Source organism: Nesoenas mayeri, assembly GCF_963082525.1.
Source record: "Nesoenas mayeri genome assembly, chromosome: 7".
In the NCBI taxonomy this organism is placed as follows: Eukaryota; Metazoa; Chordata; class Aves; order Columbiformes; family Columbidae; genus Nesoenas; species Nesoenas mayeri.
In genome coordinates, this window is record NC_137551.1 from 5,790,033 (window position 1) to 5,817,798 (window position 27,766).

The following is a 27,766-nucleotide window of genomic DNA, read 5'->3' on the forward strand; positions in this document are numbered from 1 at the left end:
TCCTCTCACGGCCGCCGGCCTGAGGGGCGCCGGTGCGCACGCGCTGTAGGGACAGCGGTCGCGCGGGCGCCGTGTTTGGCGCCAAGGGGGCGTTGGGCTGGGGGCGCGTGCGCGCGGCGGTCGCCTCTAACGGCGCCATCCCCTCAGGCGCGCGGCGCGGCGGGTGTTCCTTGCAGTGCGTGTGTGTTGGTCATGTTGTTCGGCTCCCCGGCTAGGAGGGGGCGGTTGTCCGCTGTGGCACACGCGATGACTGCCCGCGTTCTCCTCGGCTTTGCAGCTGTGGGAAACCTGTGGCTGGCCGGGCCCAGGGCCCTCGCACAGCCCCTGTCTTCGTGAATGTACCGCTTTGGGACAGGCTGCGCCGGACGCTGTGGTGGAGGGGCCCGTTAGAGCGTTCTGGAGCTCGCAGCAAGCGATGCAAGAGGGAGGTTAAGATCTGTGTTAAGAAAATTGAAAACAGTGCTGAACGCTGGTGCAGTGGAACGAGGCTTGAGTCCGTGCTCGGAAGTGTCGACATGGGGGGCGGGCGCTGGCCTCTGCCGTTAGAGAAATACTAATTAAGAGTTCTAAGTCCGTTTCGGGGTGAAACTGGTTAGAAAATACCTTGGGAAAAAAAAACACTGGAGGCTAAACAAGCGCAAACGACAATGCAAATACCCACTTTCACGGTTGATGCATTTACAGACCGGCCATATTCTGGTAATCCTGCGGCAGTTTGTCTGCTTGAAAGTGTAAGTTTTAAAAAAAGCTATTTTATGAGGGACTGCAGTGGCATTTACCATTCTGTACTTGACCTCGGCACTCAGCAATGCATTAGACTTTACTTCCTTTACTCAGGAGTTCTGCTTGCAAGTGTAGTTGCTGTTGCTCCGGAATGCAGAGAAATTAGCTCTCCTTTCTCCATCAGAACGGTTTCATACAAGATGTGGGGTTTTTTCCGTGGTTTGTTTGGGTTTTTTTGGTGTTTGTTTTTTTTTAAGGAATATATATTTTTTTTCTGAGTTAAGTAAAAAAGAAATGGCTTAATTTCGTAATGGATTTAGAATGAAATCTCGGAAAGGAAATGCAGTCACATACAATCAGTACTCAGTAGTTTTTGAATGAAGCGTTTGGGGTTTGTGTGGATTTTTTCCCTCTCCCTTTTTTACTTCTTTTTTTCTTCCTCTCTTTAATTTTTTCTCTTTCTATGGGAGGAAAGAGGGGGATTATAGGCCCTCTGAGCTTTTAACTGTGTGTTTGTTTCAGCTTTAGCCAAGTTTAAACAGTTTTTATTACTTCAAAATTGCATGGTAGTTGCAGTGCAATTGTCAGTAGTCATCCTCATTGTGTTCTGAACAGTTGGTACTGACTGGTAAACTGCTGACAATTTATACCAAAATACTATTAAACTGCATTAGACATTTGTAGGCCTTATGTTATTTGTATAGTAACACTGGATGAAAATTGTAAGTGTGAAAATATATGTAGAACAGTTAAATCTGGTAACTTTTACTGACAGTATGAATCCTTCTAAGTGTTCCTAAGCCTATCTAGAACTTACACAATGCAGCCTACTTAACCAGATCAGCTAAAGCTATGGCTGAGAACGTCTCACTTCAGAGGTAGTTTTGGCCCCCTAAATACTCCTTCTCAGAATGAACTTGTTTTAAAATGATGTGCTTCCTATTGCATTTTTATAGTAATTTTACTTCATTACATTAATATATTGTGAGGGCAACTTATTTGCATGTTGCCTTTGGAGTGTTTAAAGTTTTTTCTGCAGTACGTGGGGCTAGTGGCTTTAGTTTTGAAGTTAAAACTGAGATTCAGTTAAAGCTGAAATTATGCTTCTAAGCTTCAAGAAAGTATGGTGCAGCTAACAGCAATATTTCTGTTCTCTGTTCCCTTCAGCTTCTCAGCAGATGCCTTACAAAACCTGTTGGGAATAATACAAGAATGGCAAAACAAGTCTTATCTGTGTTTCAGAAGTGCCACAGGATGGCAGTATTTCAATAAAGTTATTTTTTATAACACTTTGGTTGGCCTTTGTTCTCGTTTAGTGTCTTAGTATCTAATTGACAGTACTATTTTCCTGAGGAGAAAGGGTTGTTACTGTAAAAAAATACTATATGTTTTCATTGTATAGAATAAGCTCTGCAAATACAGGTCTAGGATACACATCAGCAATTGTTTCATATCTGTAGTAGGGGATCATTGACTGAAAAGGACTAAAGTTATGAAGGGAAGTAAAGTTACCAGGGCAAATTTTTATCTATCAGAAATTGAACCTGGCCAGGTCCACTCAGTACTTTGTTTCCTTTGTGTTTCAATATTTTAAAGACCAGGTTCTCAAACTTGGCCAGTCAGCGTAATTGTGTGGAAAAAGCAACAGAACAAGGGTGAAATAGGATTTTATATAGTCACTACAGCTCATGTATCATGGAATCAATGTGCACTGGCTTAAATCTGCAGACAGTTACAGAAAAATGTAGTAAGCTCCAGCATTTTATTTTGTTTGTTTGTTTGTTTATGTCCTCTTAGCTTCTACTGACTTAGCATATCATTCCCATTGTTCAAAGAGCAGTATTGAGGATACCGCTGTTAGTGCTGATCAGCCGTCATGGGCATTGCTACAGACCTCTTGCTGGCATGGCTTTTTCAGAGTTATAAGAGAGAGTTGTAGTTATTTTTAGATTTTGTAAATAATAACTTCTCAGTGTGACTTTAATAATAACTTTAAAAAAAAAAAGTGTTCATGAAGAGACTGAATTTTGGTTTTTTTGGCGATTTTATTTTCTAAGAATTTGTAAACAGGACAGATGCTAGAAATGCCCATGTATCACAATGATTGAACTAGTTATCCCATTTTATTCTTAAAGTGTTTTTTACTCTCGGAATTTTGAACAAAACATTAATCTATGTTTTATTATAATGGAAAATGAAATTACTGTATTTGACAGAAGATTTGATTCTGTCACTTTTGGCCTGCTTTTAATTGAATTTGTTGTTTCATCATTAGGACTTGAATGAAGATGTGCACCAAAAAATTGCAACAGAAATGAACCTTTCAGAAACTGCTTTCATCAGAAAATTGCAACCTGGAGATGACTTTACCAAAAGTGAGTGACTCTGTTTACCCACAAAAATCTCTTACAGGGGAACTGGAAGACACTGGGTGCATTTATAAGGAATGGTGATAATTTGAATGACAGCCAAAGCAAAATCTTGGAGTTGTAATGTATCTTACTTAATAAGCCTTTTGTGCATGCATTCTTTAAAGTAGTTGTGCTCCATATCAAATTAATTTTACAATACACAAACATACATTATTAATAAATTAGATCATTTGCTTTAGTGCCTTTTACTAAATAAACAAGTTGTGCATAGAAAATCTCCTAAAAATGCAATGCAAATATCTTCAATTAATACTTCCATTACTACTAATAATCTCCTGAGATAATTTGTTATTATACAAGCAGAATAATAGAGATGGAACATGGTTATTCCATATGCACAAGACTGCAAAATGAGTAGAATCTGGTTTGCCCATTCAGGGAATCATCACTGGTGTAACTGTAAGCTATTTTTTGAGTTTGTCACAAAATCTTGTAAACTGTCTGTGGAGCAAATACTGGAAAATGCAGATTTCCAACAAAACTGGGAAATCTGAAGTTACTTAAATCAAGTGCATTAGGTTGCTTGTTTGATTGGTTCCAGTGGAGGGACTTCACTGGTGTTCTTCAGTAAGGCATGTAATATGATGGGAGAGGAAACGGAGAGGCGCTAGACAAGACAGAAAATATCAGACAAAAACATACTCCAGTCAAAATTGGTTTGTGGCTTAGTTTTCAGCTGAATCAGCTGCTGAATCTGCTCACTTTGCAGTTGTGTGGTGGCACGAGCCAAGGGGCTGGAATCCCACTAGCCTGGAGTTAACATTCCTGGTTAAGGTATTGTGATGGCATGCCCTCGCTTTAATATGACATAAAGGCAGAGAGAGAGAAACAGCTTTGGGATTATTGGCTGTCTGAAAGAGGCCCTAGAGCGGAATGCAGAGAAACGGTTCTGTATCATTTGATTGTTTGTTCAGGGACTGTTTTGTACAGTCTCTGTAATTAAAAAGGATTTTCTTAAAGTATTAACCATCATCACTTACTCCTATTGTTAATGAATTGGAATTTGTTTAAAAGTTAGACTAATTGCTTGAATCAAGAAGTGATAATAGTTTTCATGTTAGCACCTTGCCAATATGTTTAAAGTCATCCATATCAAACAGTATATAAAATGCCATAATCTTTCTTATTAAAGTGCTTTTGATATTAAAGGGGCTAGAGTTTGTGACATCAGACCCACACAGCTGTCAAAGAGGTGCACAATTTTCTGAAGGAATTTAGTCACTGAGCTATACCTGAGAATGTGTCTATTGAGGGGCAGTGGGAGTGAGAGGAGACCAGGAACATCAGAATGGCGTTTATGAGACTATCATCTGCTTCTGGAACATTAATTGGTCTAATAATGGTTCCTGGACAAAGATTTTTTTCAGAAATATGAGTTTGTGATGAGTGCATTTCATTTAATTTTTAAAAGTCTACATTATTTTAGGGATATATTGATTTATGAGAGTACAAAATGTCTTCTCAGTTTGAGTACAGCTGTACGTCTCAAGCATTCAGGCAGATGTTCTGGGTTGCAGAGCTTGTCTGTCTCCAGTCAGTCATGGCTGCCTCCATTTCCTTCTGCTTCCAGCCACAGCTTCCACTTGGAGAGTGAATTAGCACCACAGGGCAGGCTCACAGCTGCGTTCTGTGTCTGCCCTGTCTCAGAGCGCTTCTCTGCCACATCCATTAGATCCATTAGTTTCATCCACTTGCTTTTGTTGGGATTATATTTGTTTTCATTAGATAGGGGACTATGACTTTAATGCACTAGTTTTTCACAGAGACAATGACAAGATTTGTTTGGGCTTTTTTTTTTTAATATAATTTCTTTCTTTTGTACCTTTTACTTATGCTTGTATGGTAATTATTCACTTGAAATATATTTTTGTAAGCATTATCTTAAATGCCGTGGTGCAAGGACTCTGCAAAAGCTACAGTAAACCATATATAGTGCATTTGGGTTCTGGTTTTTTTGAACAACAGATAGAAATATGATTTCTAGTTAAATGAAGGATCAGTGTTTATTAGAGGCTTTTACCAGACTTGGCTGGTGGTTTAAATAAAGTAATTGATAACAGACCTAGCTCTGATACAGATTCCATTGTACCAACAGAACTATCTTTGACCCCTAGATGGTAACCCAGCCTGCAGGTGTCTGAAGATCATGACTGTGACTTTGTAGGACTTTGTATTCTAAATTCTCTATTACACATTACCACAAAATCGCTACTAGCAAGTATACCTATGATTAATAAATATATACCTTGAGCTATTACAAATTATTATTAGTGATCAATAGTACAGGAGAAATTAATAATAGCAGCCAGAAGTATATATGTATTTTACAGGTTACTAGAAACATATTGCTAATCAATAATCAAACTTATCAATAATATAACAGTAGATACATTTAAGTATTCTATCATAAGTATAGAGATATGGTACCAAACACATTAAATAGAACCCAGAAGTAGGAGGACAAAGCAAACCAAGCCCAGAGGGGGACCAGTAATAACAGAGTCTCACTTCAAAGGTGATCTGTGTCATGGAATTTGGAGTCAGCCATGTGTCCCCAGTAAGTGTCCGTGATCTCATAGCAAGTTCACGCTAGACCTGTTTAGGAAAGGGAAAAATATATGCAGCATAGAAAGTCCTTAGAGAGAGAAGCTTGATTTTGGGTAAAAATTAATTTTTATACCTGAGAGACATGAGAGAACACAGGACACCACCACTTCAAGAAGCCAACAGATGGTCTTAATTTCTATTTGTCACCTGAGACAGCCAATAGATGATGATGTTTTCTGTTCTCTCAGACCAATTTTTGTCTTTCCGGACTCTTCCTGTTCTTTCAGTTAGAACAGGCAGTGGCAGTTGCCGATTCTTACTTTCCCAGGATGTTTTCCCCTTTGTTCAGACTATTTTTCACCTTTTCAGGTGATACGTTGCTGTTGCAGTTTGTTGGTTTTGTGCTTACCATTGGTATGTCTGCGTTATCTCCCACTTCTAGCTAGCCACCACTGCTTCAAAGGTGCCAGCTGCACTTCTCAGGGATGCTTCTGGTTCACAGGCCTAGTTCCCAGGGCCAGCAGGCATCTTTACTCTGAAGCAGCTTTACTCTTGTAACAAAGTAGCTTTCCTCTTGTTAGTAGTAGGCTGCTGGTTTTGACCTGACTTAAAAGCAATGGCTGTTTCAAAAATTACTACAAAATAGGTTCCTAAAAGTGTGTTTAAGACCAAGGCTCATTCTAACATGCATTTTGATTAACTGAAGTGTTGTCACTCTGTAAGTTTTGAGATAAATTGAAGAAATTGACTTATTTGACTTAATAACACTAAATAATCTTTATTTTTAAGGTTCTTGCTTTGGACTCAGGTGGTTCACCCCAGCCAATGAAGTTCCTCTCTGTGGTCATGCTACACTTGCAGCAGCTGCTGTGTTGTTTCACATACGAAGTATGTTTACAAGCTATTCATTACTATACCTTTGTAGAAAATTTGCTTCTAATTAAGTGACTTATTTATTTCAACAACAAAGGCAACTAAATATGCAGAACATTTAGTGAACACGTATGGACATACCTTAGGTATTGTCTTCTACACAGCTCTGTAACTATAAGGTTTTAGCCTGGTGCTTATGGTTGGATTCTGATGCCCTACTATTATTCTTATTTAACAAAAGTGCTAAATATGCAAATGTCATCTGGGAGAGGTAGAGTAGAATTTGATGAATAGGAAATATTGCTCTTTCTGTTTAAAGGAAATTCCCATTCATTGTAGGAATGTGCAGGAAAGATTCACTGGCAATTGCTATGTTTATTAGCCTCAGCAGATTATTTATTTAATTGGGAATTTTGTCTTAGAATACAGGTTTACTGTAGTTATTATATTTTAGCTGCATAACCAACTTTTTCTGAATATTCTGAGCTACTCTAAGAGCTATAATAGATTGGATTCAAATTTTTATGTTTGATAATGTTGCAATTTTCTATCTCTAGAAAATACAAATGCAGTTCTCACATTTGTGACACTGAGTGGGGAATTAAAAGCCAAGCGAATGGAAGATCATATTGTCCTGGACTTACCACTTTACTTAACCTACCCACAGGTCAGTCTAAATTTTAGTTAATAAAGGCTTTCAGTATAAAGTGTGTGTTTATGTTTGTATGTGCATGTAAGTATACCTGTCTATCTATAGTTGGATTAGATACATACATATATATGTTGTTTTTTACAGTGTGGTGTTTTTTTGTTTCAGGTACTTCAGGAAGTGGAAGACTTAATAAAGGTAAAAAAAGAACCTATATGTGGTTTTAGAAGCACATTTATAATAGCTATACTTATATATATATTAAAATGGCTGAAAAGTGGTAGCTTGGCATTGCTGATGTATTCGTGAATGTGAAACACAGAACTCTGAAGGTCTGAGTCATGCAGCTCAGGAAATGGAATTCTCAAAATGCTGCAGTTGAACTTTTTTCTCCCACTACCATGGACTGGAATGTCAGTATTTATTTCAGCTGCATTTTCAGCCTATTGAATGCATATGAGGGCAATCTAGTGTCCTTGCCCCTTTCTAAGTCCCTGCATTTCTTTCCAAATTGACATGTGCAGAGCTCTTAGAGCCTACCCGGTCTGTTCATGCACTTAGTGCATTTACTTTTCTTGCTTATGTGTACTTGAGGGCTGCATGAAAGACCTTGTATAAACTCCATTCTAACTAATGAAAATGTTAAGGAAATAATATTTTGTATTCAAATTACAATATTTTTGTCTCCTTTAACTTTCCCACTAGGCAGCCATTGGTGACATGGTTGTTCAAGATCTTCGTTATTCTCCTGACACAAAGAATCTCTTAGTCCGCCTCAGTGATGCTTATGAAAGGTGACTTTTTTTTTTTAATAATCAAGTGTGCAGAAATGGAGTCTGGTTGTTTAACATCTCCTCCTTACATGTTAGGCTCTTTTATCTGGTTTTAAAAAAGGTGGGTATTAAAACCTCAAATTTAATCTCCCATGTTAAATACTTATTTTATCTTCTTATGTGAGCTTATTGAACCTGCAAAGTTGGATAAGATCAATCGGAAATCTATTTCCAGGAAAAGGAGGTGTAGGAAGCAGTTTTAATGGTGGTGTATTCTCCCCATCTGAGTAAAAAAATGATCCAGTAACCTAGGAGGAAATTAGAAGTCTTACTTCTCAAGCAAAGAAGTAATAATTGCATAGCTACAGAGACCCACTTGGTGAGGCAGGGCACATTGGCAGAATGCCATGGATTCTTACTTCCATTTGACTGTAATCTGTTTACATATACTTAACAGCATCATAAGTAGCTTTATAGAAGAATTTCCAATTCAAATAATTTCAAAGCATTTGTTCGTCTCAGAGAGCTGAATTTCATTGTTAAGTCATGTATGATTTTGATATATATTGCCAAAACGCTATTATTTTCACTTGAAGTTTGACCTTACTAATGTTTAAAGATTGGACTAATGTGGAGATAAAATAACAAGTACTCAGCTGAGAATATTTTGTACTGTTTCAGACTTTTGTTTGTAGGGAGGTATGTACAATTTCAGACTTGTGACTGTGGTAGCGTGCTTAGAATGAAGCACGTTGAAGATCTGAATGGTGTTAGTTGTTTGCTTGCTCTGAAAGGAGGTGGAGTGCTTACTCTTTGCATTCTGTAGTGATGAAGTATTTCTTTCAATTATTAAATTGTTGAAACCAAAGTGTGCATTTTCATAGCTAATGTTGCAGAATGCTCTGTTTTCAAAAATAAATAGGAAATGCATGGCTTGAACTGTTTTCTCTGCTCACTCAAAGTGTGTTATATTTGAGGTACTCTTCAGTCAAATGACATTGGGAGGACAATGCTAGGAATCTGGTCTCCTCTAACATTTTGCCATGTCTGTTTTGGGATTGTAGAGAAGGCGATTATGTAGTTTTGTTTCTTTTCAGTACTTAATGTAAGACAAAAATATGGATTATTAAAATTCTATAATTATATTCAAGGTCAGTGTTGGAAGAACTGCAAGTGAATGCACAACGCCTCTTGTCAGCTGAAAAGACGGGAAAGGTGAAAGGACTCATACTTACTCTTAAGGAAAATTCCAGTGGAAAACATAAAGGCCATGATTTTTATTCCAGATATTTTGCACCTTGGTATGGTGTTCCGGAAGACCCTGTTACAGGTATGTGTTTGTGTGATATGCGATTCTTACTCTTGTTTCAGTTCAATTAAAAGGTTCTTATTAAGCTTCATTAATCTGGTTTTGTACTTTGGAGTCTCTCTTCTAAATTACTGTTTTATATGGACAACAGGAGTGTGCTCATTAAACTGAAGACACTAATGACTGATGCCAACTCATTCAGAAAAAATCAGGTTCTTGCTGTCATCAGGCCAGATATTCCTGTGTCTTTTTTGGATCTTTTCCCTGAAGTATTCCAGTTAGAGAAAAGCAAGAGACTAGTTTGGTATTGAATGAATATTGCAGTAAAAGTTCATATCCGCCTCTGTTGGTGTTCTTTTTTTTTTTTGTGTGTATGTATGTCAGCTGAGATCACCTCTAGTTTTCTGACACTTATTGTGGATATTCTTAAGCCTATGAATAATATGAGCTCAGCTACTTGTATATTTAGGGGCAGGAAGGCTAGTTCTCTGCCTGTTCCTTTGATGTTCCACTCAGAAGGTATGATGATGATTGCTGATATGATTTGCTTAGCTACCAGTTAATCATACGTTAATTATCAGTCAGCTGAGAACTTGGTAAAAAATGCTCATTAAGTGTTTTGCTGAATACAGAGAAGGCTTTCTTTGTTGGAATAATTCTAGTTATTCACCACTCCTAACAGTAAGAAAGGTTTATGAAGAAATATAAGCCATGTATTTCAGGTTTGTGCTTTTTTTAAGCTTTCAGTATTACTAGTATTACTATTACTAGTATTGATATGTAGGAAAAGCTAGAAGTTTCCTGAATCTCCAAGATTTTTCTAGGCTGGTTATAGCTCACAGTTGTTTGTCTTTCATCTTTAAGTGTCCTTTATTTTATAGAAATCTTTTTATGGTATTGCTGAAATATACTTTTAGCAGTGTTATGGCTTTATGTTGTATTTATTTTCTAATGATTTCTCAGTAATGCTACATGTCCTGGTGGCCTTTAGGCCTGATAATTATAGTTACTTCACAGGAAGGTTTCCAGAAGACTGTCTTTGATCGTAGCTGCTAATGTAGACTGAAGCAACATTTCTAACTCTGAATTTGAGAAATCATCTTTTTAAGCCATCTGCTGGTCAGGAAACAAGAAATCAATGTTTCAGTTTTCAGAAGCCGTGTTGAGAACTTAAACTTACCTCCTTAAGTTATGTCCTGATACTTACCAGCGTTCAACACTGGAAAAAAAACCCAGAGATTTTGTTGTGGAAACCGTTAACAGAGGAAATGCTTTCGTTTTACGCAGTGACTTCTATCCACCTGTTTCTATGCTTAAGAAATATCTAAAAGCCTGTTAAGATTTTTGATGGTTAGCTGTTCGTATTTCATTGAATTAACATAATGTTCAGATGAATAATACTTTGAATTCAATATTGAGGTTCTGTTACTAGGAAACTTCACTTTTTGTGAACAAATGAGTATTTTGGCTCAAGTATTTTAGTTGGTACTATTTGTTATTTTTACATGTTGTGGCTAATGGTGAAGCCCTTGCCTAGGCAAAATTTCAGTTGAAGCCATAAGATGAGGAAGTAATACTGCATTATAAATGAAATGTTAAAGCCTTAAGAGGCTGCACAGCAGACAGAACTTAGGTTTTCTTGCCCTAGACACAAATGTGGCACGTGATTTGTATAGAACATTTACACTTTGAATATGCTTGCTCTATAAAGCAGTGATTTTAATATAATTCTATACTTTGTTTTCCAATTTCTTTTAAGGATCTGCCCATGCTGTTTTAAGTAGCTACTGGTCAGAGCAACTGGGGAAGAAAGAAATGCTCGGTAAGAGAACCTGGTTTCTTGCAAAGCTGCCTGTTTATGTAAAAGCTACTCACTGAAACAGTAAAGGTTACGTTATTACTCCAATCCAAACTGTATCACTAACTCCCTATCCATTTGCTTAATATGAGCAGAATACTATGTCATATTTTGTGTGTGAGGTAATCTTTAAGAAATTGCTTTCTTTTATACCCACCAACATGACACATCATACTTGCAGGGAATTTGAAGTCTTAGTTTCTGGATCATAACTGTCTGCAGCTGTTTTTTTATCTCGGCTTTTGGATTTTAGTTCTCATGACCTTTCATCGTAACTGAGGCTTGGTAAACTTCAGATGAAGCTGGTTTTGTGATTTGACTGAATTTTACTTTACTTTTTGGTCTTTGAGGCTTGCACTTTAAGTAGCCTGAAAAAATAGTGATATTTTCATTCATGAGGTGTACTTTTCAGTAGAATTTAGACAGCGTTTTCCTTTCCCCTCATGTATATTAAAATGAGATTGAAAAAAGTCTGATGGCTTTTGCATGATTTTGGAGTTTTCTTTAGAATTACTCCAGATTAATCCTTTCAGTGACTTCTTTAGGAAAACTAGGGTTTAGAACAGCTAGTGCTATTACAGCTGGATAAGAAGAGATGTATTTTTAACATTCGAATTCCACTTACAGAATGTGCTTTATAAAAGAGATTTTTTTCTGGTTTGTGATACATCTGTGTATTTATGTATGAAGATCAGTTTTCCTTAGGATGATGATTTTTTTCATGGTAGCAATGAAGGATATAAGAAAGAATAATCACTTAATGTTACAAGAACAGAAAAATGTGACTGATATTAAATAATAGAGACAAGATACATGGGCATTGTCAAATTCCACTTGTTTGTGATTTTATTTTTAATCTTACTTTTAAATGATTAAGCCCTAAAGGAATATGAGATGACTGGATCTCTGAAGTCAAAGAACAGATTTATTGGTATTCTTTCAATCAATGCTTATTAGATCACATACTTGTTGTTAAGCAAGAAACTGAAGAACTTGTTGGAAAAAAATGAGAAAATGTTAATACATGGCGACAGTAGATAAAGAGGCATTGGATGTCTCTTTGATTCTCATGTTTCTAGTGCTTTGCCACAGAATGGAAGAACGACAGAATACATACAAAATGCCCTAGTCCCTATCTGGTTCCCAAAGAGGAACTGGGAGATTACAATTCTTTTGTGAACTTGACAACAATTTAATATTTTGTAACATTTAATTTAGAACAGAGATTGGATCCTTGATCTAATAAGGTTCCTTGTCCATGAAAGTAAACACTTTTCCAAACAACTGCCTTGAATATAAGCCTTCTTATATTGGGTAAAATGAATCTCAAAATGGATTTTATTGAGGATGATAAACTCTTTAAAGGATCTGTTTGCTCTCCATTGCTCAGTATGGTAATCCACAAGGACTGAGACCTTCTCCACTGTGAATTAAGGAAAGGTTTATCATTCTGTTGAAAAAATCTCATATTTGCATTTATGTCACGCAAACGTATTTTCTGAAGAGAAGAAACTGTCTTTGGTAATTCATCCTTATGGACTGGCTGTTTCTCACAAGATTGTGACATTTTCCAATGTTAATGTGGAGTTTAAAACTCTTCCATGCCATCTATAGACACTGCTTCTTTAAGTAATCAGACAGGAATTCTCTCTCTATTTTTATGTGATACTTTCTATCTGTTCTGCATTTTCCTGTATTTTGTATGTACTATGGCATTTCCTCTTTTAGAGAAACTATCTCAAGCAGCAAAGGCAATTGATACTGTAATCAGCTTTTCTAATGTGTTTAGCACAAAACAAGTCCTACCTTCTGACAAGATAGTTTTTTGTTTACGTTGTTGTTTTTTAATATTTCGTGTGTATATGTCTTCAAACTTCTTTTGTGGTAGAAATTGTACTAAACAGATTTAAGGAGAACAAATTCATTTGACATCTGATCAACGTGTGGTCTCTACCCGTGTTTATGAGAAATAACTTTTCCTTACATACGCATGACTGAGGGCTATCAGGTACTACTGAAGCAAATTCTGTTACTGAGGTTATTTGGAAAAGACATCTGTCAGTCAAGAAGATTCCGTATCACCAAAGATTAATGAATAAGAGTATCTTTTGACCATTTAGAAACTATTGTGGTGGTTTGTAGAGCGAGATAAGGACTAAGCAAAACAAGTCGATTCAATGTGAATCACGCTAAGCCATTTATTACAGAAACAAGTCTCCTTATATACGTAACTATATTCTAATCACGCGTCCACGCTCCAAGCATGGATTCGTTAAATGAGTATCGTGGGCTGTCCGTGCTCTGGAGTCTCACTGATGGTACGTCTGATGATTCATGCCACGCCAGGAGCCCGGTGATTGAGGAACGCCCCTCTTTCTCACAGCAGACTCTGTTCTCGTAGTGGCCTTGAGATACCTTTGAGCCTGACTAATTCAGCAACAGATCTTTATTTGTCAAGACCCATCCACACTTCCCCCTTTCTTTTCCTGAATTAGTCAGGCCCCTTAAACCGCACGGTGCATCATTTTTGAAATATACTGCAACATAGAACACGTGATTAACAACATAGTTACAATTACATATAATGCAGTTAAACCTTACTTAATAAGATCAAACAACTACCTGCCTATTCTTAAAACCTTAATTCTACTATGATAACCTTATTAACACACTATTTTAATAGATTCAAAATAACCAGACAAGGTAATACAATATATTCTCTTAAATTCCTAAAAGATTTATAACTGCGCAGTTTATAGGGTAACATACTTAATATCATCAGCATATACTAATAATTGAATTAATATCTTAAAAGTTATCTTAACCTATTTAAAAGATCAATAGCTTAACCTTAATATGCCTTCTAAAACTTTATCAGTTGCTGAACTTAGATTACTATGATAGAGATATCTCATAATTTTACCTTATCTATACATTGACTATCTAATCATAATATCACCCTTTTGGATCTCCTGCTGATTGTTCAAATTGCCATTCTCCATAGAAGGTACACCACCTGCTTGCTAATAGGCTTCTAGACCACCAGGTCTGCGAGCATCTGTAACACTGAATTAGGATCCATGGTTTACATCTGAAACAGTCCTCACAACTTATCTCCCTCCTGTCCATCTGCATCCGTTGAATCTTTGTTGAATCCACTTCAATCCTTGGCCTGTAATGACACAAACATAACCTTTTCCCCAGGTTATCAATTGATGTGGCCTTTTTAATTGACTAGTGATTTGACCATAACTAATGTAGGTTCTTTCTGATTTAGCATGGTTTTGGGTCATACCTTCAAAGTATTTCATCACATACAATGCTTTTGACAATTGGTTTTGTGGTGCTTCCGCTACTTCCCCCCCCTTTTTTTTTTCCTTCTTTTTTTTTTTTTTTTTTTTTTTTTTTTTGGTAAAACAAACAAACAAACAATTCAGAACCAGATATGTGCGTTGGATCTTGACTACGTACTCAGAATCACAAATCAAATTTAGAGGTTCCTCCTTAAAAAGCTCTAAGTAATTTAAAGCCGTGCCAAGTTCTGCTAATTGGGTTGAACCTTCAATAATTTTTACAGAATGACGCCAATTGTTATCTCCACACCAAACCACCACAGCTTTATGAGACTTCCCAGAACCATCAACAAAAACTTTGCAAGTATGTAGGATCAGACCAAATACAAGTATGGCCTATGACCTGATGTTAAAGGCTTGCAGGTTCTGCAGCAATTTACATTTATGCATGCCAAAAGCTGTGTTGTTAAGAAAACCAGCTAGTGCAATTTATAAAGACATAGATTACAAATAAAAAAAAATCAGAATTAAATTTCACAAATGGTACATATATGACAAAAGGATCATGGTCTATTAAGACTTAAATTCATTCCCTGCATTTTCTTGATCAGAGTGACAATTGGTATATAACAGTCGGTATATCAGTCTATTAGCAATCTCATCATACTGTCCCACAATAGCCACAGGTTGTTTCTATGTTGTAGCTATAAATAGACAAATCTGCAAGTCCAATCGAATGCAGCCAGCCTGTAAGGTTGTCATAAATTCATTCCTCAAAGTTTCTAACTCCATTTTGGCTGTCATATTTATTGGATATTGTTTTCCCTTACCGGATCAAAGTCCTGTTTCAGATCTATCAGTGTAGTGTTTGCTTTATCGAAACATTGGCTGTTAATACTAGTAGAAATACAGCATTTGAAATTTCCTTGGAGATTTCTCACTTGCAGCAAGCAGATCTGCAACATCCCAGCAGCTTCTTATAGGCCATGCAACTAAACAGAATTCTCAGAAAACGTTATTTGAGCTTACAATTTACTTAACGAATCTCAACCTAAGAGAGGTATAGGACTTTCTGGCAAATATAAGAATTAATGTATTAAAACTTTGTTCCAAATTTGGCATTCCATTAGTCTCAAAAATGGCCTTTCTTTCATTCTCTCCCATGACCTCAAAAACTAGCATGGTAAATTTACTAAGAAGTCTCTTACAACTAATTACCACAGAATAAGTCTATCAACAAATTTTTGGTTTAATTTTCCAGTTTCATTAGAACTATGGGTCTGCTAAGGATGCCTTTAAACTTCACCCTCGGACTGCTCCAGTCAGTATTACAGCGCTGCAGTGGGGGGGAGAGAGAACTCCCCTTTCACTGCTTTAAAAGCAGGCAGCCAGGTTTTTCCTTTTCTTTTTTTTTTTTTTTGTTTCTTTCTCTTCTTACTGCAGTTCAGATATAACCAAGGTCACGCAGCTGGCTTATCTCAGTTACAATGAGCTGCACACAGGCCTGGGATGTTTTGGTCTTTTGTTTTCCCGTTTCATTCCAGCCATAATACACTTTATATGCAATTTCAAGTAGCTCAGCAATAGTTACATTCCTTAGCTCCATTTACCTTTTAGAATTTAGAGATGTCAAAAAACAGTATAAACCAGTATAATAAACATAAATCCATTATTCTATTTTCCTAAATCTAAATCAGTTAATACTCTAGCAACTTTTAAATACAACCTCTTCTAAATGCACATCTATCATAGCATTTTAACAATTTAAATGCTTTTCTAACAATATAAGCAATCATTCTAATGTGTAAGGATGCATCCTAAGGGGGAGCAAGGTGGAATTTTAGCAGTGGAACCGGTTCCCATTTTGTAATTATTTCCCCAAACAAGATTCTTTTGTTACCAAATATGAATATGCAAACTAAAATACTGAGCTCAGATGTGAAAGCCAAATACCCAGTTCAAATATGCAGATGGATCACAGTCACACTAATTTAAGACAATATCTCAATTTTTGCATTGCACCTTTGAACCACTTACTGCTCGGCCAGGTGGAGGTACCTCTGGGTCTCCCTGACAAAAAAAGTCAGTTGCGCGCTGAAACCCATCCGCACCCGCCGAGCCAGACTGGACAAGGCCTTTTTTTGTTTTGTTTTGTTTTGTTTTTGTTTTAATGTCTCGTCTGGTGCGCTACAGCTGTTATTCCAAAACCAGGATTCTTTACATGATGTACATACAGAAAAACCAAATCCAGCACACCGAGATGAGACACAGCCTGTCACAGAGTTGCGCAAGTCTGAATGCTGGAATAAAGCTAGCATGTTAGAGAGAAAAACAACAGCCACTACACGCAAAATTTTACGATCACATTCACGCAGTAAAGAACTAAATTACTCATGATCTTCTGAATTATCACAAAATGCACATTTTGAGTCAATGGATTCTCATGATTTAACAGACTGTGAACTTATCGTACCATATAGCACAGACCTACCAAAATTGCAACATACTTAAACAGATACCCACAAAGAAAACAGGTTAATAAGGAAAGCATCTTGCAGACTTTAACAAGTTTTCTGTGACCTGTATGTTATCAGTTAACTCTCTCTCAGCTTGTTGAAGTTCAAAGCACCCCGCCTGTAAAACTGTCTGAAATGATTTAATGATCTCTTGTAGGGATTTATTTTGTCCTACTCTTCTCACCCTAAAAACAACATTAATCGCAACAAGATTCTATTGTCTGGACACTTTTCCCAATCATTTAAGTTATACCGCAGCCACCATTAATTACAATATTTTACAACATCTTCCTTCCTTATAATTCCAAGTGCTTTCCTAAGTTTTAAAACACCTCCCAATACTGATTTTTTAGGAACACAACTGAAAACAATTATTCCTGACCCCATCTTGCAAGTAAAAACCTTGAGAAGCGGGGGGGAGGGAAGGGGAGGAAGGCACAGGGCTGCTTGCAGCGAGAATGGGAAAAGTGGGAGAAGGTTTTACAGCGCACTTAAAAACAACTAGTAAAACAATTAACTCACATTCCTGACAAGCTGCTTGATTTTCAGAGAGGCAATACACAGGAGCACATAATATGTACTGGAAAACTTGCAAATAACACATTGATAGCAAACATTAGCATTCTCTACTGCTAATCTCAACACTAGTGCTTCCTTAGCTTCTAAGTTTTCAGCCTGCTTACTGATGGCGTCTTGAAGATGGTCAATAAATTGCATGTAATTCTCATTGGGACCCTGATTAATAGTTGCAAATGATTTGGCACCTCTCTCATAGCTTGATATGCAAGATCTGTTGACTGCCTCAGGATTTCAGAAACTTATCATGTCTGTAGTTGTGGTGTGTCAATTAGTGTCTCTTCCAGGAGTTGTGGGACACCTGCCCCCCTCGACGAATCCCCATTGTTCTGTCCTAAATGATCTATAGCTGTTACATTTCACACAGTTCTTTTGACAAATTATCTGACTCCAGTTCCTTGGACTGCTTGGTCTCCTTAGGGTCGTGTGATGGTATGGGAGGCCATCCACTCCGTAATTTTCCTCCCCCCGCACCAGACTGCTGAATCAGTGCCGCCGGCACAACAGGGGATGGAGTGGGGAGGGGGTCAAAAGACACGATCCGGGTAAACTTCACAGTCATTTTTAGGTTTGTTATCAGGCTGCAACGCTGGAAAAATTCTGGCAACGGTAGCCCGCTCAGCCTTAAAGTCTTTTAAAGTGGAAATTTTAAGCTTCCATTTAGTCGCTAGTGATTTAGTTTCTTTATCATCTCCATTGCTAACCCTATTCCATAATTTCTGCCTTTTATCATCCCAAAGTTAACGTTTAAAAGCCTTCTCATTTTCTCCTGGGTAGCCTTTAATTCTATACCGAATTAATAGTCCACATATGTTACTTTCTTCTTATTTAAGTCCTCTCATAGAGAGAATAGGCAGGAGGAGTTTAACTACGGCTTCTTCCTCAAAGGATTTATTTTGCCCCATAACTTCACTCTTCCCTCCTCCTGCTCCCAGCTGCTCACCCTTTACGGTGACTTCTTCAACAAAATGCGGAACGTCCGTACGCCTCCGCCCGGTTCTCAGTCCAGCTGATCCGCCTCCGGCTGGGCCGCTCTAGGCTTTTCCCCATCTTCCGTGGTACATCGTTCAGAGTATCACGTCGGGGTCACCAGATGTAGAGCGAGATAAGGACTAAGCAAAACAAGTCGATTCAATGTGAATCACGCTAAGCCATTTATTACAGAAACAAGTCTCCTTATATACATTACTATACTCTAATCACGCGTCCACGCTCCAAGCATGGATTCGTTAAATGAGTATCGTGGGCTGTCCGTGCTCTGGAGTCTCACTGATGGTACGTCCGATGATTCATGCCACGCCAGGAGCCCGGTGATTGAGGAACGCCCCTCTTTCTCACAGCAGACTCTGTTCTCGTAGTGGCCTTGAGATACCTTTGAGCCTGACTAATTCAGCAACAGATCTTTATTTATCAAGACCCATCCACAGTGGTTTCTGTAATATCCAATACCTTTTATTGCCAGAATAAAGGAATATTTTTTCTATAAAATGAAAGATCTGTTAGTTACAAAACAGATCAGATATGAAATAATATAAAAAATGAGGAACATTAAATCTATTGTCAGATCTCTCTGGGTATTGTGACCTCTAGGAGGTCAGCTGCATCTCTGATGAAGTATCAGAGATAACTTCCTGTGTTTGGGTTCTCATCCTACTTTTATTAGACCAAATTGTCAAACCACCGCCATCCTCCTTAACTACAAAGAGTATTTTCCAGTCTTCTAACAAGGTGAAATACTTCATGATCTTTCTTGAAATTATGTGCATATCCTTGAATTTAAGTGGAGTGTTAAATCAGAATTCAGTATCAGTCCTTGCCTTTTTTCATTTGAAGAGAGTCTGCAATATTTTAAAAAATATAATCTCTCATATCATATATATAGACTTTCATAATTGCTTAGTAACTCTGTATCCATCCCTTCACATAATTTTTGTATTCCTAGGATAACATTTATAAAAATGAATAAGGAATTTGATATAACCAAACATTATAGAGGGCTTTCCAGTTTCTGATCAAACAGTTGTGCAGCTTAAATTGGCGTACTTAACAAGTCTACAAGCTCAACATGCTAAGTGAGCATTATCATCCCACCTGTATATGGCTGAATAGTTTAGGCAAAAGTTTAGTTTTGTAATTATTTACAAGTGGAAAGCTATTTCTACTTAAACTTTGTCTAGCCATATTAAATTATATAATCAGGATTATATAAATAAATATCTGTTCCTGCCTGTGTAAGAATTTGGTCTCAGTTTGTGACAGCTGAAGCAACATCTATGTTTCTTTGTAGACTTTTTCCAGTGGCTACTAGAGTTTTGTTTACCCATTAGCTAAACACAACCTTTGAACCTAGTATCTGCTTCAGATGTTTGATACTGGTAAAATGTTTCTTCATTTTTATGCATATAATACCTAGTGTTCTTCCTGCTTACCTACAGAACCTGTCTATCACATGAATGGGAGAATTCAAGACTTCTTTAGATATACCAAGGGAACTTGGTTAGCTACATCACAACTCTCCTTCCCTACTTGTATTAACTAGCATCTTTGTCAGGTTCAATAGACAAGTTCTAGTCTGAGATACAACCTCAGCTAATCTTCATCCATCAAGACAATTCTTCTGGGGTGTCCCTGGTACAGTGCTTGCCCGGGTGTTGCTTGCTTTCTGGAGACAGAAGCCTCATTTCCCTGAGTTTTCATGGATTTTTAAATACTTTGTGATCGATACTAGTTCTTTAATTGTGGATTCTTGTTTCCATTTAGCTTTTCAATGTTCCCGCCGTGGAGGAGAGTTGAAGATTTCACTGCGTAATGATGGAAGAGTTGACGTTGCCGGGCAAATTGCTATTGTATTAAAAGGAAACCTGACCTTATGAAGAAATTGACACTTAAAATTTTATCTCCCACACCTTCAAATTGTTCTTATTATACTGTCTATATCTTAGCTCAAGGCAGTGAATCACCATTGTCCTCAGAAGTCTTTGATTACTTATTGTCCAGTTAAAAAAATTACTTGATGAAAATACTTCTAGTCTTCAAGATCCTTGCTATTGTTCTCTTCACTTTCATCTTGCTACTTCATATGTGGACTGACCTCAGAAACTCTCCAAGGACAGCTATCTTGTTTTTCAACTTTTAAATGATTCTTTCATTTATTTCCAAATTCCATGTTAAAAGCCATTTCTGCTTTCTTGATTGAAGCATAAAGTTTTCTGATTGATAAAACAATCAGACTTTTTCCATATTCAGTCATTTTCCGTGAAATCTGACTACAGTCCTTAAAAAAAAGTCACCATATGTTGAAATGATGCTCATAAGTTCATTAATTTACTTGAATTAAAATATGAAAAATATAAATGATTTAGAAATGTGTTTTATGGTTCCATTTTCTGAACAGTATTTTTCAAAGATGAATGGTATTTCAGTGGTTTGTAGTACTGCTACTTAGTCAATATTTTCAATTAAAGTTTTAGCAGAAATATTTAAGAGATTGACATAGTGATGCACATAAAACTGTTTAAAATCTGAAAGAAAACTTTATTGGTTACAGCAATATAATTTACTTTTCAAAGGCTGAAGATTTGCACCTAAATTAAAAGTTTATTCTCTAATTTTCTTCATGAAACGCACTGCTTCAGATTTTGTCATTTTTTCCTTTAGTGTTCTCTAGATTTATTTGGAATATTGAATTGTTTCAGTTAATCTGTCTAAAATTTGCTTTGAAATCACTTTTGTCCTAAGCTTCGCTTCAGTTCTTTTTCTTTGTAATATTTCAGGATGAATTATTTTGGACTCAAAGGCATTTTCATACTGTGGAAACAGCTGGGTGTCATCCCCTTATAAATTACAAGGGACTTAGTTGTGCCAAGTTCTCCTATTTCCAATTATTTTGAATTTTATCGTAACTTATGACTTACTTCTTACTTAAGCCTGAGTAGCTGAAGGCAAGTAACTGTGTAAGAATTTTAGGATTCATTTGAGATAAGTTTCTAGCTCCTGTTGCTGCACAGAACATACCAAAAAATATTATTTAAATGCACTACAAAGCTCAAGAGCTAAATGGCAAGCAAAAGGAATCACCAAATGGAAATTCACATTCTTCCTTCCATATTCAGTCTTGCTGGAGTTCATGGACCTGCAGGTGTGGTTTATGAACATGGACTTACCGTCAGATGCAAGACATGGCTTTGGAGGCAGCTTAACAGCAATGTTGCAATGGCATGTTTAGCAGCCACCTTGACCTTGCCTTCTCCTAAAGCAAAGCAGTCGCTTTCTGGCTGGTGACCTAGATATTCTCGAGGAGCAATGCTGCAAGCTTAGTTTACTGCATTTGCTGTTTCCTGCTGGCTTGTGCAAAGGGTGAATCTGCCGCATAATCTGAGCTAGTTTGGGGATAAAACAACCCTCCTTGAGAATATAAATGAACTAAAGAAGCAATTATTGTTCACCTGTTCACATTTAACAATAGAGGGTACAGGTTTGTGGTTTTTTTTTTCTTTTATTCAAGGGGACTAATTGTGAACAAAGCCTAGTAAATTTTAAATATACTTGCTATCTAAATTTCCTGACCAAACCAATATATTTGCTGCTCAATGCATTTTTTTTTCTAATAGTTTACTACTACTTAGTCTCTATTTCTGTTCAGGATAGAAGAATCACCAGAGCTCAGGTGGGAGACGATGCAGTAATGTGTTTGTAATCAACAGATTAGTTAATCAGCCATGATTTATTAATGATGAATTAATTATACCTGATTGTGCAGTTCTGCTGCCTAAATGGAGCTTTAAAGGAGTTATTTTATTAATCATCATTGTGCTAATTGCAGACACTTACAGAAGGATTGCTAATTAAACATGCAACCATATGCAAAACAAGCAAGGCTGCTGAGAGTGGCAAGAAAAAGAGCACTCATTTTCCGAGTAGCAACTTTATTCTAATGAAGTATTGTGTAGTTGACCTGGTGATCCTAACTATTCACTAAGACTTACTTTAATACATTGCACATTTCCAGTCAACAGTAAATGAAATCAGTTGTTGTGATGAATTCTGTGCATCGTTCCTAGTGAAAAAAATAGGTTGTACGAACTTCAAACAAAATTATTTAGAATTTGTGTGGCCTTGTTTCACAATTGCATGCAAACGATATACCAGTTGGTTTTATTAGCTGTTTATAGTTAATGTAACTTAACTATCTTAACTTCGAGCAAGATCCTGAATACTAAGTTACCTTAGCACCATATGAAATGTCTGTTTACACTTGAAATGATAATTCAGACTCAAAATTGCGTGAGTTTCACATCAAGAAAAAGAGGAACACAGTGACATTTAAGTGAGTTAGCTTCCAAGAGCCAAAGTCAGCACGGAAAATGCAGAGAAGAAACAGTACTTAAAAGTGGATTTCAGTGAAGAGACTACTGTAATTTAAATGAATGTTAGTGCCATTTGATCTTCAACCTATGCAGCACAATTTTTAGATCCTTCTAATACTATATATAATCTTTGAGTGCTGTAGAATTTCATACAGACTTCATCATCATGGACTTCCCATGGACTGTTTTTTAATGCAAGTTGCTAGGCCTTTCTCACTAATTAAATAAAACTTTGTTTAAGAGAGAATTTTCTGGAACCACCTGTATAATATTACAGTCATCATAAAAGTTTGGAACTTAATGTTTCTCTAATAAATAGTTAACTTGCATTGTTTTGATAAAATTAGATTGTTGAATCAAAAATTAAGTGAAGGTACTTAGTAGGTGGTTGGAAAAATGCAAAGTCTCTTTGTTTAGTGTTTCTGGTGCAGGGGATTTGCAGAACTGTTTTGTGCTGCTCTCTTAATTAAGACTGTAGCATCCCTATGTGTTGAACCAAGAGCAAATTATATGAAGGGAAACTACAATTCCAAAAACTTCTGTGCACTTGAGAGTTATTTATTATGAGTGTCCATCAGAAGGTCATTAAGGTACAGGCCACTGTAAGTTTTGATTAAATCCGTGGCTAGATCCAACAGCCAAACATGAACATGTAAATGCACATTTATTCATTTTGCTTCCTTGGTGTGCACATAACCAAGAGCAAGGAAGCAAAATAGGAAAAAAAATATTGAGCATCAGAAACCATGTAAGTTTGTTTGTTATGGAAATGAATGTACAGCTAAAAGGGTTGAAAAGAAAATGGGCAGCCACTTTTTAAATCAGTAAGCCATTTAACAGATTTGCTTGAAGGATTCGTGAGAATACGTTTCTTGTGTGTTATCTAGATGAGGATAGACAGAAAACAGATACTGAAAGTTGTTACCGAAATTGGAAATTTTTTCACAAGGTGGGAATAAAAGATCTCACAAATGCGTACACAGCAAGAGGTCAGAGAAAGGAGCCATGTGTTCCATAAGGGATAGGAAGGGAAATTAGCAACAGATGAGGCAGTTATTTCTGGGAAAGGAAAGATTTCTTTGTCTCAGTATTCATCCCAGTGACAGGAAGGAACAGAGGGAACCTTCCCAGAAGTAGAAAAAGGAGACTAAATGAAAATTAAGGGTGATACCAGATCAGGTAGAAATTAAATTAGTTCAATTAAAAACTGAAAAATCTGCCAGTTAAGCATTTTGTTGATGTGGGTTTTTTTGGTTTGGGTTTTTTTGTTTGTTTTTAGGAGTAGATCTGTCTTTAATTACCAGACTTAAACAAAAAGATGGTACAAGGAATTTTTTTTCAATTTCTGAGTCCTCCTTTTATTTCCTAAAATTTCTACAAACTATAATTAAAAATTTTGAAAAGGATGGGAAAGTGAAATAACAAAACCCATTATATTCCCAGATAGTCAAAAAGTGTGAACATTTTTTACTACAGGTCAGTTTTAGACCAAGACCTTTAGTTTAGCCTCGATGCCTAAAGCAGATTTTGAAAAAATAAACATTTCTAACTGTTGATTTCCTTAGTGAGAGATTCACTTTGACTTGTGCTTTTGCCTCATTGATTGGCAAAGGAGGACATTCCCTTGTTTTTTAATTTCATGAATCATCTAAGCCTAAGTTTTATGCACTTTTCAGTGTACTGTGACTTTTTTTGGTCATGCACCCAAACCAAGAAACCACTTTGCCATATGTAGTTTTTGTTCTGTTAAGAACCGCAGGGTAGATAAAACACATTAAGCAAACCCAAAAAAAAAATCTCAAGAACATTTGTAGGATTGTGAAGACAAAGGAGTTTGAAGGAGACAAAGTAGGTTTGTGAGGAGCAGTAAGAGGATACGGAGGTGTAGTGCCTGGGTAGAGACTAATATGTGAGCACAGTTAAAACACTTAAGGGCGTGTCCTCAGTTTTTGCCATTAGTTGAAGTTAATGACACAAATTGTCTTCAGTTTGTATGAGTCAGATGGAGAGATGTTAGGCTAGAGAAGAGATTATGTAGATTATATCAGAGCATGAGGTACAACAAAGCCAGGAACCTGAATTTGACATTTTGCTATGCTTTAGATCCAAACCAAAGGGGGCTTACCGTGGTGCCCATCCCACCAAGCTCAGTTCAAGTGCGAAATTCCAGTTGGAATTCTTTAATTTTTCTTTTGTTTCATAAAGCCTCCTTTCTCCATAAATATTTATGCCTGTAAACAGAAACAAGTTATAATCTTAATGACTATAAAAATTTCAGTCACCCATATTCAGAAAGAAATGGCTCCTTCCTGAACAAAATAATTCTGTTTTAAAAACAGCCTTTTGGACTTCAGTATGTTTATGCGTAGCAGCTTTTTGAAGATGTGTCTGACTGACTTATTTAACATCACAGCCTCTGTTCTTACCTATGTTTTTAAGGAGTATGGTTACTACAATTTTCAAAAAACTTCCAGTAGCTAATAGGAACAATAAACAAAATATCCTCTTAATAACAAACTGTAGACACTTTCTCAATAAAGTTACAATTTCAGCAGAAAAAAATGTACATTAAAAGGAAACACCTGCTCCTGTAAATTACTATGCTGCAGGTAGCAACCCAGGAGACTCCGCAGATGGTTCTGTGTTTGCAAACCTGACCTCACCACCTCTTCATCAATCTCTGACTGATTCTCTCCAAAGTGGAACATGCCACATCCCAAGGTACTAGAAGACATGTTTGAATTAGTCCCAGTCAGAATACCAATTAACTGGTGCTATTATTTCATTTTGGAAGTTCTTAACAAAGGATTCAGTTGTCTCATCAAGTACTAGCACTGCCAATAGGCGGTGCAGTCGGCTGGTTCCAAAAGAGCTCCAAAGGGAATTGTACTTCAGGAGGTGTAGTCTTTGATAGATTGCCTTGCTGACTGGGAGCGTGGATTAAGTTGTGCCATGCCCTGGGATTCTGAGATGGACGAAAAGAAGGTGGAATCTTGATCCTTAAAATGAATTAATCACTTCAGTTAGCCTTCCCCGCCAGCCGAGTAAAGGTAGAAGAGAGATTATAAGTTCCCTATGTTCATTTTCCTGCCTCAGCTGTCTTCAGGCTTCTTACTTCTCTTATTGACACCTGAGACTGATTATGCTGGTCTTTTCTTAACTAAGGCAAATTTTCTGACATGATTCCTCCATTGTGTACAAAGGCCTTGTACAATGTATTGAGACCAATCTAATCAATACTTTATTTTTCTTTGTGGAAGAATACAGTAAAACCCTTTCTAGGAAGCAACCTTTCTGAAAAAATATATGTAAGCTTGTGTTCCCAATCCAATCTTACATGTTCCTATTTTGTCACCCATACACCTCAAAATTCAGTAGAAGACGGTGATATGGTGATACATTTTGGTTTTCGGAGATATCAGTGAATTATTTGGGTTTGTTTCCTCTTCAGTGTTCACTTTCAATTTTATAGTTTCTAATGCTTGAGATACATTAAATGGCCTCCAATCACCTTAAAGAAGATACATGCTTTCCCTAAAGAAAAAGATTTAGAGAGGAAGGCGAATTAATCTGGATGGAGTTTGCCAGAATTTTTTGTAGTGTCAGACCCTCACTGGATCGCTGTCTTAGATTATTGGATGATTTTGGTAGTCTTTTCTGCATTTCATAGATGCATATGTATTATGTATAAGGCCATCATCTAATCTGATGACCTGAACACATATCACAGACTGCAATAATCCACAAAGCAATCCATACACTGAAGCCAATACTTTCTGATTTAGGTATATTACAAAGACATCCAACTCTAATATAAAAATGTAAGCCTATGAAGAATCTATCATATTCCTTTGTCTAGTATCTAGGAATTTTCTGTTAAAAATATATTCTGCTTTTCCAGTTCATGGTTTTCAACCTTTGTCCTCCAGCTCTTGGATCTTCTTATGGGTTTGTCTGTTAGGTTAAATAGCCCTTACTGTAAAGCTTGCATTCTCAATTTTTTCATCCAGTAGAACTTGGGCAGGAAATTTTTCTGGTGTTTGACTCCAAAAGTGTGCTTAGTTCTCTACATTGATAGCACTTTTATTCAATGCACTTTTTTCAGTCAGTCTGAATTACAAAAATATAGTTATTACTATGCTCAGACACTTTTTTTAAGCTGTAAGGAAAAACTAAGTAATACATACCTTTTTGCTTCTCAATCGTATATGAAGAAGACCAGCTGCAACAGAAATGTGGCTGCCTTACTGCATTTTCTGCATTAGAAATTAAGGTCCATGAGAAGCTCATGATGTAAACCACAATGTATGCAATTGAATAAGCAAGATTTTGTCATTTATATTGTATACCTAAAAAGAAACCTATTTAACAGAAGTGGCTGAATATGGCTGAATATATTGTTGTAAAAAGCTTTTCATTTGAAATTTTCACTAAGAAAAATTCTCCATCCAGAAGTTTGGATAATTCAAGAGAAAACTCCACTAAAATCTGATAGAATGCTGTCATTCAATGTTCTTGAAATCTTTGAATTAATAAAGAATGAAAAGAAACAACCAGCTGCAAAAAACCCAAAAACCCAAAACAAAAAAAACAACCAAACAAACAAACCCCACCAAAACCAAACCAACGAAAAGCCAAAAGCAACCAACCGAAACCAAAACAAGCTCTTTGATACCAAGTATTCAGACCTTTTTCTTTATACATTGGATGAAGTGAGTGTTTTGCTCTTCTGGTCATGGTTTATCAGTTTTTATTTTCATTTACCTAATGGGAAACATTGTCCTTTGTACATTCTAAATCCAGCAATAACTACATTATGTATGTGTTCATTCACAACCAGCTTTACTAGTA

General features: G+C 36.7%; 1 protein-coding gene across 1 annotated transcript; it reads left to right on the plus strand.

The window, feature by feature from the left end:
* Positions 1 to 647: 647 nt before the first annotated feature.
* Positions 648 to 20,422, plus strand: PBLD (phenazine biosynthesis like protein domain containing; the record flags this gene model as incomplete). Its single annotated transcript, XM_080347857.1, has 9 exons — positions 648 to 731; positions 2,999 to 3,098; positions 6,492 to 6,590; positions 7,133 to 7,242; positions 7,393 to 7,422; positions 7,930 to 8,018; positions 9,149 to 9,327; positions 11,066 to 11,128; positions 20,310 to 20,422. The coding sequence occupies 9 exons, from the start codon at positions 648 to 650 to the stop codon at positions 20,420 to 20,422; spliced, it is 867 nt and encodes a 288-aa protein (XP_080203983.1).
* Between the last annotated feature and the right edge of the window lie 7,344 nt (positions 20,423 to 27,766).